The 15,930-nt window shown below is 30.6% G+C and overlaps 2 protein-coding genes across 3 annotated transcripts; both read right to left on the reverse strand.

Moving 5' to 3' along the window:
* Positions 1-345: 345 nt before the first annotated feature.
* NIMIN-3 (NIM1-interacting 3) lies at positions 346-1,120 on the reverse strand. 2 transcript variants are annotated; one of them, XM_020358192.3, is made up of 2 exons: positions 987-1,120; positions 346-782 (listed from the first exon to the last, which is right to left on the reverse strand). In XM_020358192.3, exon 2 carries the CDS (start codon positions 760-762, stop codon positions 415-417), a length of 348 nt encoding a protein of 115 aa, XP_020213781.1. In that variant the 5' UTR covers positions 763-782; positions 987-1,120; the 3' UTR covers positions 346-414. The 2 variants fall into 2 exon arrangements, with proteins under 2 accessions (XP_020213781.1, XP_020213780.1); XM_020358191.3 differs by having other exon boundaries at positions 952-1,109.
* Positions 1,121-6,915: 5,795 nt separating this feature from the next.
* On the reverse strand, positions 6,916-15,168 carry G6PD4 (glucose-6-phosphate dehydrogenase 4). Its single transcript, XM_020357013.3, has 12 exons — positions 14,970-15,168; positions 14,636-14,882; positions 14,352-14,530; positions 11,283-11,377; positions 10,803-10,917; positions 10,507-10,712; positions 10,267-10,375; positions 10,112-10,149; positions 9,845-9,965; positions 8,015-8,217; positions 7,411-7,611; positions 6,916-7,299 (listed from the first exon to the last, which is right to left on the reverse strand). The coding sequence occupies exons 1-12, from the start codon at positions 15,093-15,095 to the stop codon at positions 7,062-7,064; spliced, it is 1,878 nt and encodes a 625-aa protein (XP_020212602.1). The 5' UTR covers positions 15,096-15,168; the 3' UTR covers positions 6,916-7,061.
* Positions 15,169-15,930: the final 762 nt, after the last annotated feature.

A 15,930-nucleotide genomic window follows, 5' to 3' on the forward strand; every position in this document is an offset into this window, starting at 1 on the left:
AAGTTTGTTGATTCTAATAATTACCACCTTGTCAAAACTATTTTTGAAATGTGTAGTCATTTAACTCTAAAGAAAAGTTTTAAAAAGATAAATAAAGAAGAACATTTTTTCTCTCTGGTGATTAGACAGATAAAAAAACTGCATTATGGTTGGTTGTTTCTCAATATATTCATTAATTAATCCTCGCAAACATACGCCATAAGACGACAAATTAAATTGATCATGAGAAATGTATGACTGCAATTTACGAAGGATGTTAGCTTCTTTTCAGTGTACAACAACTATAGTCTATAGTGTCAAAATCTTGATGATGAAATAGCAAAGAAAACTGGATTACAAAGAAGGTCAGCAAATCATAGTGATAGGCTCATATATATGTGGTTGAATATTATGCTTACATAATATAGTATTATTTTATAAAGAAAGATTCAAGTCTAAATGTTCACTTGCTTTGTCTTTCTCTTGGGGTGTTGGTGGTAATGGTGTTGCTTCTTGCGAATCTTGTTTCTTTTCTATGAACTCTTTCTCTGAAGGACCTGCATGAATACTCTTTCCCATTTCAATGAAGTCTTCTGGTTGAAACGTTGGGTTCCAAATACTCTTTTCCCTTTCTCCATCAATTTTCTTTTCTGTCTTCTCCTTATTATAGAGACGATCTCGAACATCTTTTGTCCTCTTTATCAAGGAGAAAAACTCTTCCATCTTCTCTTCCTCATTTTCTTCTTCATTCTCTATTTTTCTCTTTTTTCTCTCTTCTTCCATGCTCCTTAACGCAAAGGCTCCTATTATATGTGTCGTTTAGAGACAAACAAACAAGAATTAATATCGACAAGCAGACTATATTATATATGGTGCTAGCTAGCTAGTTCACTATATATACACAAGCAAAACAAAATAAAATAAAATAAAAGTTTGAGAACTTGATCTCATATATTGGCAGCTGATGATGACCTAAAGAAGAAGAAAGAGTGGAAATGAAAGAACACCATGAATAAGGGTTGAACCCAAAATAATAATATAGGCTTCACTTTAAGTTGAAATCTGACATGAACTTGCAGTAGTGAAGAAATATTAACTATGGGAATTGCTCGGTGAGTGAGTTTAATGAATTGAAACCGTGTTAATTGACTCGCAAAAGAGGTCAATAACGCGTGTTATTTCCTACCCATGTTTTATTGGAGTGACAAGAATGCCCTCGAGGTGTTGAAAAATGAGTCATCAAAGTGAGGGTAAGATGGTAATTATTGATAGAGAAGACAATTTTATCTAAACCATTAATAGTGTCGCTAAAAATCATTAGTTCAAAGACTATTTACATACTAATTAAGTCCAATAATATTAGATGTGAGAGAATGTATTGGAAAAAAGCTAAGTCTCATATCGACTAAAAATTAGACAATTAAATAATATATAAGTAGAGAACAATCTTCACCTTACAAACCAATTTTGTAGAGTTGAGTTTGACTCAAATTCATTATTCTAAGAGTTATATTATTAAAAAGAGTTATAACTCTTTATAAAAAGAACATTAAAATTATTTTTAAAGACCAATTCTTTCTAAAATCTAAAGTGGTAATTTGAAATTAATTTCTTTTAAAATATAAAAATTATGAAAAATAAGTTTTATTTCTTTCTACAAAGTTTTGTACATATACATGATTAAGAATCAAATACTCCTCACAGCATGATCCAAAAGTCTAATTATTTATCACTAAGTTTCATAAGACATGTAAATACTTCTCAATTTCGTCATCCCATAACGTAATATTTTTACCTTAATAATAATAGTATGGTTTCTTAAAGACACACATGATGGACCCTATATAGTACTTTAGGTCTTTCAACATATATGGAGATAGACAAAAAAAAACATCTTATTATATAAGGTTGAATATTCAACTATTATAAAAGTTATTTTATTAAAAAAAAAAGTTATATTTATTTATAAAAAAGAATATTAAAATTATTTAATTAAATATTAATGACTAATTCTTTCTAAAATCTAAAATGACAGTCTAAAATTAATATCTTTCAAAATATAAAAATTATGAAAAATAAGTTTTATTTCTTTCTACAAAGTTTTTGTACATATACATGATTAAGAATCAAATATTCCTTATTCAAAAGTCTAAGTATTTATTACTAAGTTTTATACATGTAGATACTTCTTAATTTTGTTATTCCATAACATGGTTTTTCCACCTTAATAATAATAGTATGGTTGCTTTAAGGCACATGATGGACCCTATAGAGTCCTTTAAATTTTTCAACATATATAGAGATGATGGACCTTTAGATTTTTCAACATATATAGAGATGATAGAAATGGACCCATAAAAACATCTCATGGAATACTTATCCTCAATTATTGATGCGTGTCTCGACCCGACAACATAGTATCATCGTCGGATTTGAAATCATCACTTTTTATATTTCATATAATAGAATCGTCCAACTAGTTAATCCTTTTAAATGCTAAATATAAAAAGAATTAAGTAAAAAGATATGTTAAAAACATAATTAAACAGCATCCAATGTTTTCTTTATTTAACAAGTATGGGGGATCTTGCAGGATAATTTAAATTTATTCTTCATAATTGGATATTTCTTATGCACGTTAAATATGATATTTATTTAGGTAAAATTTAGGTATAATATCTTAAATATTTTTGGAATTATATCTGATAATAATTGAAATTTTAATTTATCTAAAAAAATTGTATAATATCTCGCGATAATTTTGTATAATATATAAAGAACACCATTAAAGATTGTCGCTGATTATAAGGGTGGAATTCTAAATTAAATTAAAAGTGCAATAAAATATGTGTACATAAATTTTATTTTATTTAACAAAAATGTTAACAGTAGTGTCAAGTCAAGGGTACTAAATAAAATAAGTCGAAGAAAAAATAGAGAGAAGTGCAACATTAATGTTATCATAGACTCCCATCATAGTTTTTAAACAATAAACACTTTACTTAATTGCTTATAAAAAAAACGTTCTACTTAATTTTTTTTAATAAATGGCATTAATATACTCGTTAGTAAGATGCTTTATTTAACAATGTCTGCAACTTGAGTTTTATTAATTTGCGGATTCTAGATGGGGAAAAAAGCATAGAACAAATCTTCCTTATTTTGTAGCGTTAGTAGACCATTTAAATTCTTTGTGCGAGCAAAATGATCATATGTCTCTAGTTCTTTTTTTCCAAAGAAAAACAAATTAAAATGATCTCCAATGGGTTCTCTTAGATGACTAGACTTAATAGGGGTGATCATGAAACTATGAATTGAACCGAATCCAAAAATATTTAATAAAAATATTATTTTTGAGTGGGAATAAAAATATTATTTTTGAGTGGGTTCAAATAGAATTTATGAGTAAATTATTTTGACTTTATACCGATTATATAAACGGATTTGATTTTAAATTTTTAAATTCACTAAAAATTGAACTCGACTACAAATAAAATAAATTTCAAGTTTTTATTATATTTGTTTAACTAAACAATAATGACTCGAATTCAGAAGTCTTTATTTCAAATATAATCTGTTTATATTATATTAATTTATAACTTTTTTTCTCTCAAAACCTAGACTTTTCTTTTGTCATCTTCATTCTCTTTCAACTTCTTAACACACTAGTCCATTTTTAAAGTTTCCTTTCTATTTTTTTTTTCTAACTTTCTTTCCCACCTTCTTGCCTTCATTTGATTGCAACTTGTGAGATTATGGTTTCTTATGGATTTTGTTGTTTGACTTTAGATTTCTTTTTATGTAACTGTAGATTTTGTTATCCTTTGCTTTCACTTTTTTGTTTTATGAGTGTTTCATCTAGATCTACCTACATCTTTTATTATCACTGTCATTCTGTTTTTGCACATTGTTTTGAGAATGCTTTTGTATCATTTTGATCTTCACTTCTTCAAGATAACCTGACCTAAAAAAAGTTTCGAACCTTATTATACCCATCCACTCAAATTTGAATCCAGTTCAACTCAAATTAAAAGTTCAGTTGGTAGAACATGGATTACATTTTTCCAAAGTCAGTTTATAGTGGGTTGGACATTTTACACTCGAACCCACTCGTTGCCCACCCTACTCAATAGTTTAACTAAAAACATTAAATATAATTATTCATGATAATTATTAAGTTCGGTACAAAAAAAAGTTTACAATTCCTCATATACCTTATACAACCAATTGAATAAGATGTACTTCACGGGCGAGGTCTCTGGTTCAAGTCCAGGATGGCCCAGCTGCGCCAAGGAAAAGAATAGAAAACTGACTTGACTCCTTCATGCATGCTCCACTTGGCTCGGGGGATATAGCTCAGTTGGTAGAGTTCCGCTCTTGCAATTGGGTCGTTGCAATTACTGGTTGGATCTTTTAGTCTAAAAGTATCAATTTGTAAATTGTTAACAACACATTTGTTTAGCACACTTGTTCTAGGATATTTTCTATTATTAGTTAAAATTTATTTGAAATTGCTAAATTATTAAACTCATTAACTAAGGGTTTATTTGGATGAATTTCTTCATAAACACTTATAGGAGAAGAAAATAGAAAAAAAAAATTCTCCATAAGTTAAAATTAACTTATGCGTTCAAAAATGAAAATTTTTTTCTTTTTATTTTCTTATCCTATAAGTACCTATAAATATCTAAATAAAATTTAAGAAATTTGTAAAATTTATATTTTAAAAGTTTTTAATCAATAATAAAGAACACTTTAAAAAATTAGCGTCAAAGAATATATCATTATGTTTTAGACTAATAGGTTGGAATAATTAGAGTTATGAAAAATAGTATAGTTTGAAGGAACAAGTTGATATAGGTTTAACAAAAGATAGCTTAAAATGATTCAAGCCAATTTGACCCAATGGACCAAACAAATTAAGTTGCGCTAATAATTTGGATATTTAAAATTTAACAAACTTATTTGGATAAGTATTTATTTTATTTTATTTTTATAAAATTAAATGTAAATCACATAAATCAATTTAGTTCAAACTTATTTGGATAAGCATGTGAGGTGTTGGATTCATGCAACACCTTCTCATGTTCTTAATTATTGTGGGTGACCCCACATTTTATGTTTAAATTTTATATTTATATTTTTCTTTTAGAATCTATTTGATTTAAAAGAGGGGATAGGAGGAATGAGTTTTAATGGAGGGGAGATAAAAAGATGAAAATAGAACTGTATGAAATTTTGTTTAGTTGAGAGAAAGAGAGTAAAAGGGAGGTAATTTTTTCTTGTTTGATTTACAAGGAGAGGAAAGAGATTTTAAAAATCAATTTATTTTTATATTCTTCTAATTTTAAAATTTAATAACATAAATAATAATATTTTAGATATTATATTAAAAATGTTTTAAAATTTCTCTCCTCCCTTCTAAATCTCCCAATATTGGAGGAGAGTTCAAGGAATTTTACTCCTCTTCTCTCCCATTGACTCTAACCAACATGTTAAATAAGTTCAATTAATTCAACCTAAATTATGAGTATGTTTAGATACAAATTTATGAGTTTTGTTGCTAATTTCTTTACTAAAAAATACTTTTTATTTTTAGTAAAAAAAATTTTTTTTAAAAAGTTCTTCTAACTTATATCCAAACATGTTTTAATTTAACATCAATCAAATGTCTCTTATGAATAGAGGTGTAAGCAGGTACAGGTAACCCACTAACCTGATCAATAAATTTGGATCAAATTTTTTAGTATTCAGATCATACTCAATCTTACCAGATCAAAATTGAGTACAATACAAATTAGGTAACATGTTTTGTATTTTTAACCATAACCCAACCTAACTCAATTATATATAATAATAATAATAATTTAAGCATTATTATTATCATTATTATTATTATTATTATATATTTGGATTACAGTTAACAAATCATTTAACTTGTATACCGAATCAAACTCCGTTTGGGAAATGCTGATAGCCTTCCTTTTAGAAAACGCATTTCATAAATGGATCCCAAATAAAAACATCAAAAATCAACGCCGTGCGTTTTTTTGCGGTGAATTGAAGGCTAATACATAAACATAGTCTTAGTCTTGGTGTATGTTTCATTTAGAAGGACAGATCAACAAAAATATCAGAATTACAAAAATAAAATCAAGCTTAACTTTCGCTTGGCTATTTAAGCTTTTAGGATAAATAAACAACCGTCTATCCAAGCAATTAAAATTTCTCACTACTATACTTCTCTAATAAAAAATAAATAAATTTTAAAACACAAAAAAAGTGCTTTAACAATTTTTTAAAAAAAATGATAAATTAGATTTACATTTCTTAAAAAAGGCTTATTATTTTTGTTAAAAAATGAGTGCAAAAATTCTCCAATTAGAAGTCCTTGGTATTCTTTATAATGGTAAAACGTTATTCTTAGTAATACCTTAATTAAATTATCCTCAATTATGTCTTTTAGTAGTTTTGACGTCGATAATCAAATATATATCAAATCTTCCGAATCCTTTCATAACAAAAATTCAACATGTTATCAACCCCAAAACCTCTATGATATACTCATACTATAATGTCATCAACCCTAATTTTAAAAATTACACTACCTTCTTGTAAGAGATGAATTAATGTTATATTAAAATATAATCTTTCATAATTCAAATAAACATCCTATCACGAAAGAGATTTTCGAATTTGAAATAAAGTTTTAAACAGTCATATTACCAACTTCGAAACTTCATTCAAAATAAAATCTTAATTTCATTTTGTAACATAATTGACAAAAGCGGTTCAGTGCTGAAAATATATGGTAGCGCACTTGCTCTGCTTGCTTTGCTTTCCTTCTCTTTATGTTTCTAGGATTTCATTAACTTTTTTCTCCACCTAAATTCAATCAAAAACTACAGTTTTCAAGAATATGTGCTAGTGTCAACAAGACATAAACGAGGCTGTTCAGCAGTTGAAGTTTATTCCAAAATACTTGACACAACCTAGGTATGTAGTCATTATGAGGTAGGTAATATAGTATAAATTAAACATAGTAACGTGCTATGTGAAGAAGAAAAAACAAGGAGGAACATTTAATCATCTACCCAACGGACACCATGTTTTGCCCATAGGTAGTATGCCCCAACAGGACCGCGACCCCCCATCTCATAAAGCTCAACTGATATATGGTCCTTGTCTATCTCGTTCAGAATTGGAGTTAGAATGTTCCATGCAGCTTCTAGCTCATCACTTCTCATAAACAAATGGTTGTCACCATCAATGACATCAAGAAGAAGATGCTCATATGAATCCGGCACCTCCATGTTGTACCTTTAACATTAATAATTAAGGTAACATGCAGGCATGGTTAGTTTAGTTAGCATCATTTTGTCAAAGTATGATGCAAATTGCAAACAAATTGTCCAATATTTAAGTGCTTACTTGTCCTTGTAAAGCAAATTTAATTCTGAAGAGTCCAGTTGTAAGCCTAATCCTGGAACCTTATTGTTAACTCTCACCAGAATAGCCTCATCTGGAACATCGCGTAGAATGAGCTCATTTACCACGCGGTCCATGTTATGCCCAAGGCACTCGTGATACACGTTCCCCGGAACACGACGAAATTGAATCCGTATTTCCATTCTGCAACAACATATTTTCTAGCCTTGGTCAGCAAATAACATAACATTTGAACCAATAACTTTCAGACCGATTCAACATAAGCCCATATTATGCTTTTAAAGGAGTTGCTTTGCTGCATTAAAAAATAGCCATAGACAACTCTTACATCTCCAATATTTCTTTTTAGTGTATAGGTTTAAGACATTGGGGCAGAAACTCATTGTACTATTCAGCCTTTCTCAGACTGACCTTGAAATAACAAAACATCTTACTACCGCTATCCTTTTCCCTTCTACCACACCACTTATTCAAAATTGGAAATTTCATAATTGTTACAAGATCGACATACTCGAAGACTAAATATCTATTCTAGAACGTAAAAAATACATATCTGAAAAAAATTGACGAAAGATAATGATTTTACTGGTGTTTGATGAGTCCCAAGCCTGTTTTAATCAAAAATGGCACGCCATCCCAGCGTGCATTGTCAATGTATAATGCAGCAGCAAAATAAGTAGGTGTCAGACCATTTAAGCATGCATCAACTTTGTCTCCACCACTTGCTTTATATTGGCCAAGAATGACATCCTTAGGCTCCAATTTGCGAATCGACCTCAAAACCTTGACCTGAGAAACACTACTAGGTGATAATGAGAAAATGGTGCATCTTTTAATTTGTCATTTGTAATAAACAATCCTAATATCTAGATAAAAAATTGTCCCTAACAAACACCATTAATGTAGTATTATACAATTGCAAGGTATTGGTAAAACAGAAACAAACAATGTGTAAAGGTGAAAACTTTCTTCTTGTATTTCTATGTCAAAATCATTACATTATATAGAATGACCTAGTCCTAATGATAAGAAGGAATGAAAAAAGAAGAGTGGCATATTCCTGAACCACATGTACTATATGTACAGCACACTAATTCTAGAAAGGTCTAGGTATTTACAACTCATAAAACAGAATAATGCAGAAAAATAGATGATAAGATGTTGGTGCAATATTTCTGTGATTATGTTGTGGTTAGGCTTGAGTCATGAGGTTCTTCTATTAATTGGATCTAATTGCATTATGGGACTTGAGTCTCACATTGAAAGTATGAGATCCTAGTGTGGGGTTTATAAGGTCTTGGGCTCTCGAACAACAACAACTACCTTTAATGGTGTGGTTCTCCCAAGGTTTTGCAAGTAATTTTGTTGTTTGAGTTTGAGTATAGACATGTTTTAGAGTGACTCCTTTATAATTTAGCCTTTTCTTCATGTCAATTTGGTAAGTTTTCTTACTTCATTGCAGATTTCACTGGAAAGTAAGGTATGATTCTAATCGTTGGAAAAATGGAGTATAATAAATATACTAAAGAATTGGTTATTAACTTACAATTGTGAATTCGAACATCCTTTAAAATTCAAGAGTTCGAATGAAATCTATATTTGGTTTATCCAAGGATGAAATATGTGGAAATCAAATCTCTAGCTTTCTATTCCATTGCTTGGACTTATTCTGTTGTTTTTATCATGCTGTTCGTTTTACTTAATTCAAAAAAACAAGAAAAAAAAATGCTAACACACTTTTAACGCACAATTAGTAATTGATGGAAATTTATTGGGACTCACAAAATCATATGGATTGCATACCCCAGTTAATGAGTCTCACAATAATTTGTGATCCCCAATAAAATTCAACCAATAATAAAGAATATGTTTTAAAAGTCTCACAATATTAACAGGCAATTGTTATGAAATACATTGTTTAATATAATTACATTGTACTCTATTAAGATTTATTTATTGAAACAATTAATAGTTAGTGCATAATATTAGCTTAAGATTGGCTAAAAGGTTAATAACTAGTTTTATTGTATATGCTAATATTATTTGGTTATCAATCTTTAAATTGATCTATTTAATATAATAAAAGATAATGAAAAATGATGATTTATATATAACCTTTAATGAAATTTTATTTACTTATAATGTTTATAACTAAATTTTGTATGTTCCTGTGCATTACTCAGGTTATAAAACTAGTTCCTCAAAATAATAGTTACTTTCAAATGTTCACTTAATTCCAATAGAACTCCCTTTAATTCATTTTCCATTTATCCAAGCAGCTATAATACAATTAATTAGTAATCAGTTACATAAATCTTCACGGAAAAATACTTTACTTGCTTTATATTACTTATTCCACTTGGTACACTCGTTAAGGCTTGTCATACGGTATGTTACAGAGTTTTTGCATGTGTACCTTTTCATTTCGAATATCTTCTCCATCAAGGCTTATGGGTGGTTCCATGGCAAGCAATGCAATTGTTTGGAGCACATGACTGTGAACAATATCACGGATAATCCCATAGCCACTGAAATATCTGCATGGGTATCGGGTAACAAAGGACTAAACTCGTATCATATAATAAACAACTACTTGTGAAGGAAAAATTCTTTCTACAGATTCGGTACAGAATGATGTATTGCACTATATTTACTCAAATGAAAATACAGTCACCAAGATCACCTTCCTGGATGCACGGCCAAGTCCTCAGATAAAATTACCTACAGCAATTTAATTAAACAAGTTGATGACAAACATAAAATTGCAGAAGAGACATTAAAATTTCCATAAATTCCAGAAATTAAGGCATGATAATCAGATTAAACAAGGGGGCTGACCTGTACATTATGTATGTAAGTTCGACTCCAAAGCGGCTCAAAAACTAGATTTGAAAACCTTAAAACTGTGAGATTTTCAATGAGATTCCTTCCTAGAAGATGATCAATCCTAGCAATAGATTGACATGAATAATCAATTTATGTAACAGTATTGTAGGGAGTACTCAAGTGATTCTTCCATCTGTCTTAGGATGCATGAACTGATAGGTGAGAAGGGAAGAGGAAGTAATAAATAAATACCTATATATTTGTTTTTCCTGAAAGTTTGAAAGAAGATACTGTGTCATCCTGTGGGAAGAAAGTGCATCAAAACCAAATGGTTTCTCAAATATTATGCGGTTCCATCCTTTTTGGGTCTGAACACTGCTTGCAAGACATGATGCAACATCCAAAAGTGCTTCTTGTGGCACAGAGAGGTAGAATATCCTGTTAGTTTTGGATCCTCCCTGAGGTAGATAATAAGCTGTAATAGAATCAGATACCATAGGAGACAAAAAGAACTTTCTTATTATCTGGTGAGATTTTTTCAAAGTTACCTCAATTTGATCCATTCGTGCATTCAGCATGGACATCCCTGATTTATTGTCATGGCCTCCATTAATATAATATGTTCTACTAAGGAAAGCATCTAATTTGTCCTCACAGTTCTCTCTGAAAGTTTTTGCATTTCATATTAGCCAACAAGCAAGAATATCGTATAATACTGGCACAACGGAAAAAATGCAACTGGACCTTATTCTTTTATTCTCAAGCCAGGAAAACATATAACTGTTTCAAATGAAATTAACCAATTTCATTACAACTTTGGAAATTAGACACATGTAAAAGTTTGTGAAAAAAAACTTTCAGGAGATTTTATCTGCTATTAGTTGGGAGCAAGTTTTCATAAACAATGACCTAGCAAGCAGTTTCCCAAGTTGTTTGGCGTAAAGTTAAGTGCTAAACTAAAGATTTGTCCGTGGTCAGGAAAAAAGACACAGAAGGTAATAATTTAAGAAAGAATAAGAAAATCATACTGATGATCAACTCGGCATGTTAATGTTGAAGCTATAATAGATCGCAAGTCTTCATCAGTTATATCCTTCCTTGAATACCCAAAAATGCCTACATTCTGCAGACATGGCAATGTAGATTTAATGTCTTACAATTGGAAAAGGTAAGATTCACTTGAAACAAACACTCTTCACATGTTCCAATTTCTTTTTTATAGTAAAAAAAAATGGAAAAAATATCATGCCAAAATCCAATATATCATGTATTATTCACAACAAAGGAATTCAACGGAGGAAAAAAAACAAAGCTACAAATTAATTTACATAAAAGACTCGATAAGTGGAGGATGAACTGCGGTTATGGTGCAAACAGCCCAGGTAAAGAAGGAGGGATGTATTATGTCTTCAGTACCCACCGTAAAACTTGTTGAAATCTATGGATAACTCCTGCCAGATGATGTGTGCTTCTGTTGTTGCTTGCTAGATGAGTCTAATGTAATTTTAGTACATCTGAATTGGGTCTCAATATATGAATTGAAGCTTTTATTGGGTATAACCCAAGTCACATTAACAAGAGATGGTATCAGATAAAAGTTTATAAAACTTAGGCATCCCTCACTCACAAACCTGTTTTGTGAGAATGAGTTAGATTCAAAATCTAAGATGGTATGAGAGTCTATATCTTTCTCCATAGATGCTTTACTCATACTCAAAAAACTTGAATTATTGATCTAATTTCAAAAACTTATGTTTAATAATTATAACTCATTTTGTCAATTTAGAATTGTTGTGGTCCGAGGGGGTGATAGTTATATTTTAGTATATCTTTCTTTATGTGTTTTTACCTTATTTGATTCTTTTTAGTATCCTATATTCATGTTTTAGTTTAGATTTGCATTAGTGAATCATTTAGGAATTAGTTATAAATTTTACTAATTTTCCGTAAGAACTTCCTGTTTTGACACAGTTTCTTGTACAAGCCATATCTGGAGCTATTCAACTCGGAATTTGGCAAACTTGGTGTCCCTGTAAAGATAAGACAGAGATCTACAATTCTCATGTTGGACGAAAAACCCAGTTTGGACATTTTCAGACCCAAAATCGTGCTTTAAAGTCGCGGCTCTGCACTTGATTGTTCAGCTTGTCATGAAACTGTTTAGTTTAGTTAATTAGGCTTTTGAATTGTAATTAGCGGACTGGACCTTTGGTTTTAGGCCCATTATTTTGTCTTTAAAAGCATGTAATGACTCAGGAGTTGGAGTTTTGAAAATTCATTTTTTTAGATTTTCAGATTTGGGATAACTTCCTCAAGAAGTTTCTAAAAGAAGTTTCTCTCAAATTCTCTCTTCTCTCTTTAGAAACTTCTCATCTTCTTCTCTCTCACTTTCTCTTTCATGAATCTTTTTCTCTCTCACGGAATTTCTTCTCTCAATTGGAATTTGTTGCAACATGATAATGAGGCAAGACTAATTCCTTAATCGGTTTGAGGTTTCAAGAACTACGGTAAATTTGAGTTTCTAATTTTTACCGAACGAATTCTTTCTTCTTCTTCTCCTCTTTTCTATTTACTTTAAATTCGGTTTTTCATGATAGTGAATCTCTGTTTTGAATCCTAAATGAAAATGAGAAGAAGTATTTTCTGATTAGAAATAACCTAAATCCCTAATTCAATCGGTTACTTTTCTTGAATTTTGTTGAAATTTGGAACGTGCGATTGTAGTTTCTGTTTTAATAAAATTCACAATCTAGATTTAGATTACTGTTTGGATTAATTTCGGATTGAATTAGATGGATTAAGAATTCGTATTTGTTGTGAACAATGATGATTATACCGTAGGAATTGAAACCTTGAACCGGATTTCTATACTATTGAAATTTTGTGTTGATTTGATTTCTCTACTTTCCTAATACTTTGTTCTAATTGTTTGCTTGAAAATTTCTTCCCCCCGAGTTCTAAACTGATTTACATACATGATTAAATTCAAAATACAATGTGCTTGTGTCCTTGAGAGATGACCTAGGTTAAGTTCTATATATTACAAAAATTTGTTGAGGAACCTGAATTGTTTGATAGTGATACGATTGAGCTATCAAGGGGCTACCACGCATATACACATGTCTCCACATTCACGCATATACACATGTCTCCACATTGGTGAGATATTATCCGCTTTGGACCCAAGCCCTCATGGATTTGCTTTTGGACATCACCCAAAAGGCCTCTCGACCAATGGAGACAAGTGTGTGTATATAAACTCATATCCATCCTCTTGTTTGAACGATGTGAGACTTTGCTTGCATCCCAACAAGAATTGACTCAAATGGTGGATATGCAAGCATGATAACTTATATGTTGTTCTATATCTCCATGAATCAAGAAACTTTTGCTTACATTGTATCATTTGGTCTATGTACCGAAACTGATAATATTTGAGATTATGCATGATTATGATTCCAGTTGTTGTTACTACCCATATTGGGCCACCTATTATCAGGCTATTATCAAGCCACCCACAAATGCCTCCTCCTGGGAGGGAGTGTTAGAAATCCTTCATTGATGTTTAAAACTAGTGATATGGTTAAAATAATGTATATACGTGAGAATTCTCAACTCATGAACTACTTTTTGAGGTTGAGTCACTCCCAAACCCAAATTCTGATATAGTTAGGCCCAAAAGCTTAGCATTTTTTTTTTTGTTGGTTTGTCTCTAGAGAGACAGGGTCAATAGCAGTGACTAATCTCCTCGCTACGTTGGAGGCACCTCAAAGGGTGGGATAGCTGGCTCCAAGATTTAACGCAGCTGCATACACAAGGCAGGATTTGAACCCCTGACCTTGCTTAAGCGTAGATCAACCCCTACCGCTAAACCACACGCTTGTGGTTAGCGCTTTTGAAATGCATGTATCAAAACTCTTAAGTTGAAGAGTAATGGTAGAAGTATAACAATTCTAACAACTTGTACATCTCTTTTTGCGTCTATTTCTCTATCACTTCATTTATTACATTTTAAATTTCTCTCTTTGTTATACATGTATCATTTCTCTCTGAGTTGAAAATAAAAAAGGGCAAATGGGTAATAAAAGCCAATGTACCTCAGGAAGAAAGCCACTGTAATAGAGAGCAAATAAAGCAGGGAAAATCTTCCTCTTTGCCAGCTCGCCAGTGGCTCCTATGACAACAATGCAAAGTGAGGGTTTTCTGCTAAAATCCATGGAAGTACCAGACAAACCTGTCTGCAGCAAAGATGGAGACTCCATGGGAATAACCTTATCTGTGGGAATATCACGAGAAATATGTTGCAAGTTTTAAGACAGTCAATCACATGGAATTCTAAACAACTAAAAGAAGTAAAAACGGTCAAAAAAATTCAACACACCATCAGGCCCACGAAGAATTGAAGATGAACCAGAAACCGATTCCTTTTCATTTGATAAACCTGTATTTTCCAAATTATTTTTGAAGATATTTCTATTCTTAGGTTGCTTAGGTGTTTGGAATTGGAAATTGAGTCTCTCAAGTATCCACAGTTTGAAACCACGAAGCCTCCGACACAAACTTGTGCCTCCAACATTCAGTAGAAGACGACCACCACCTGTCACTGAATGAAAGTTATTCGATGAAACCTGCAAAAATTAACAACCGAGAGAACAAACAGTGAGTGCATTTGGTGCAACAAATTTATAACGAAAAAAGAGGGGGGAAAAACATACGGTAATTGAATTTGAGCAAAGAGGTGCTGGTCTTGAAAATGCGAATGAAGATTCCGAGAACGGAACCGAGGTTGAAGAGAAACACGCTGACATTCCTACGAGTTCGTGTTTTCCGCATTCGGACATCAACGTGTCCGAGGTAGTGAGTCATGAAAGGGAGGACGGTTGCACTCGATGTTAGTGGTCCTGGATGCAGCAGAGTGGAGACACTCTCCCTATTTTTTAAATTATTTGTAGATATTTTTATAAGTTTGGATAAAATATAAAAACATAATTTAACAATTAAATACATTAAAAAAAATTGTATAATTAATTAATTCTAACAAATTAAGACTAATAGTTGGTGACATCTTTAATAAGAATGGAGTAAAATAAATATAAAGTCATTCCTAAAATAATACTTCTATAGTTTATTTTGATATTAAAATATTTGTAACTATTTTATACAAAAGGTTAAAAAATTTTAAATAAAATGAGTTGGTGATATAATTTGAAAATATTTTTTAAAAGAATAGTATAAATAATTAAAGTGACCATATTATTAAAAAAAATCATAGTGATGATGTGTAAAATAAATTAAACTATAGAAGTATAAAATTAGATGTTTTAAATAAAAATTTAAGTTCCTTTAAAAAAAACAGCAATTTAAGTTAAGTTGTTAAATTATGTGACTTATGCTCATTTGGACTAATCCATCACATATCAATACATTTTCGAGTTATGTTAGACAGATGAATTGTAGTAAATTGATTTTTATTTTTTTCTAGTTAGAGTCCTTCATAGCCATAGGCAAAACAGACATGCCCATGAGTCATTAATTTTTTAAAATGTAAATATTAAAAATTATTTAAATAAATTAACTTTTATATGATAAGTTAATCAAATACCTTTTTTAAACCCTAAATTACAAAATATTAAATAAATTTTTAGTTATTAGAGCCATAGTAGTATAGGTTTTCAT

The sequence above is a fragment of the Cajanus cajan genome, chromosome 6 (assembly GCF_000230855.2).
Source record: "Cajanus cajan strain Asha chromosome 6, NIPB_CcT2T_4, whole genome shotgun sequence".
NCBI classification, from domain to species: Eukaryota; Viridiplantae; Streptophyta; class Magnoliopsida; order Fabales; family Fabaceae; genus Cajanus; species Cajanus cajan.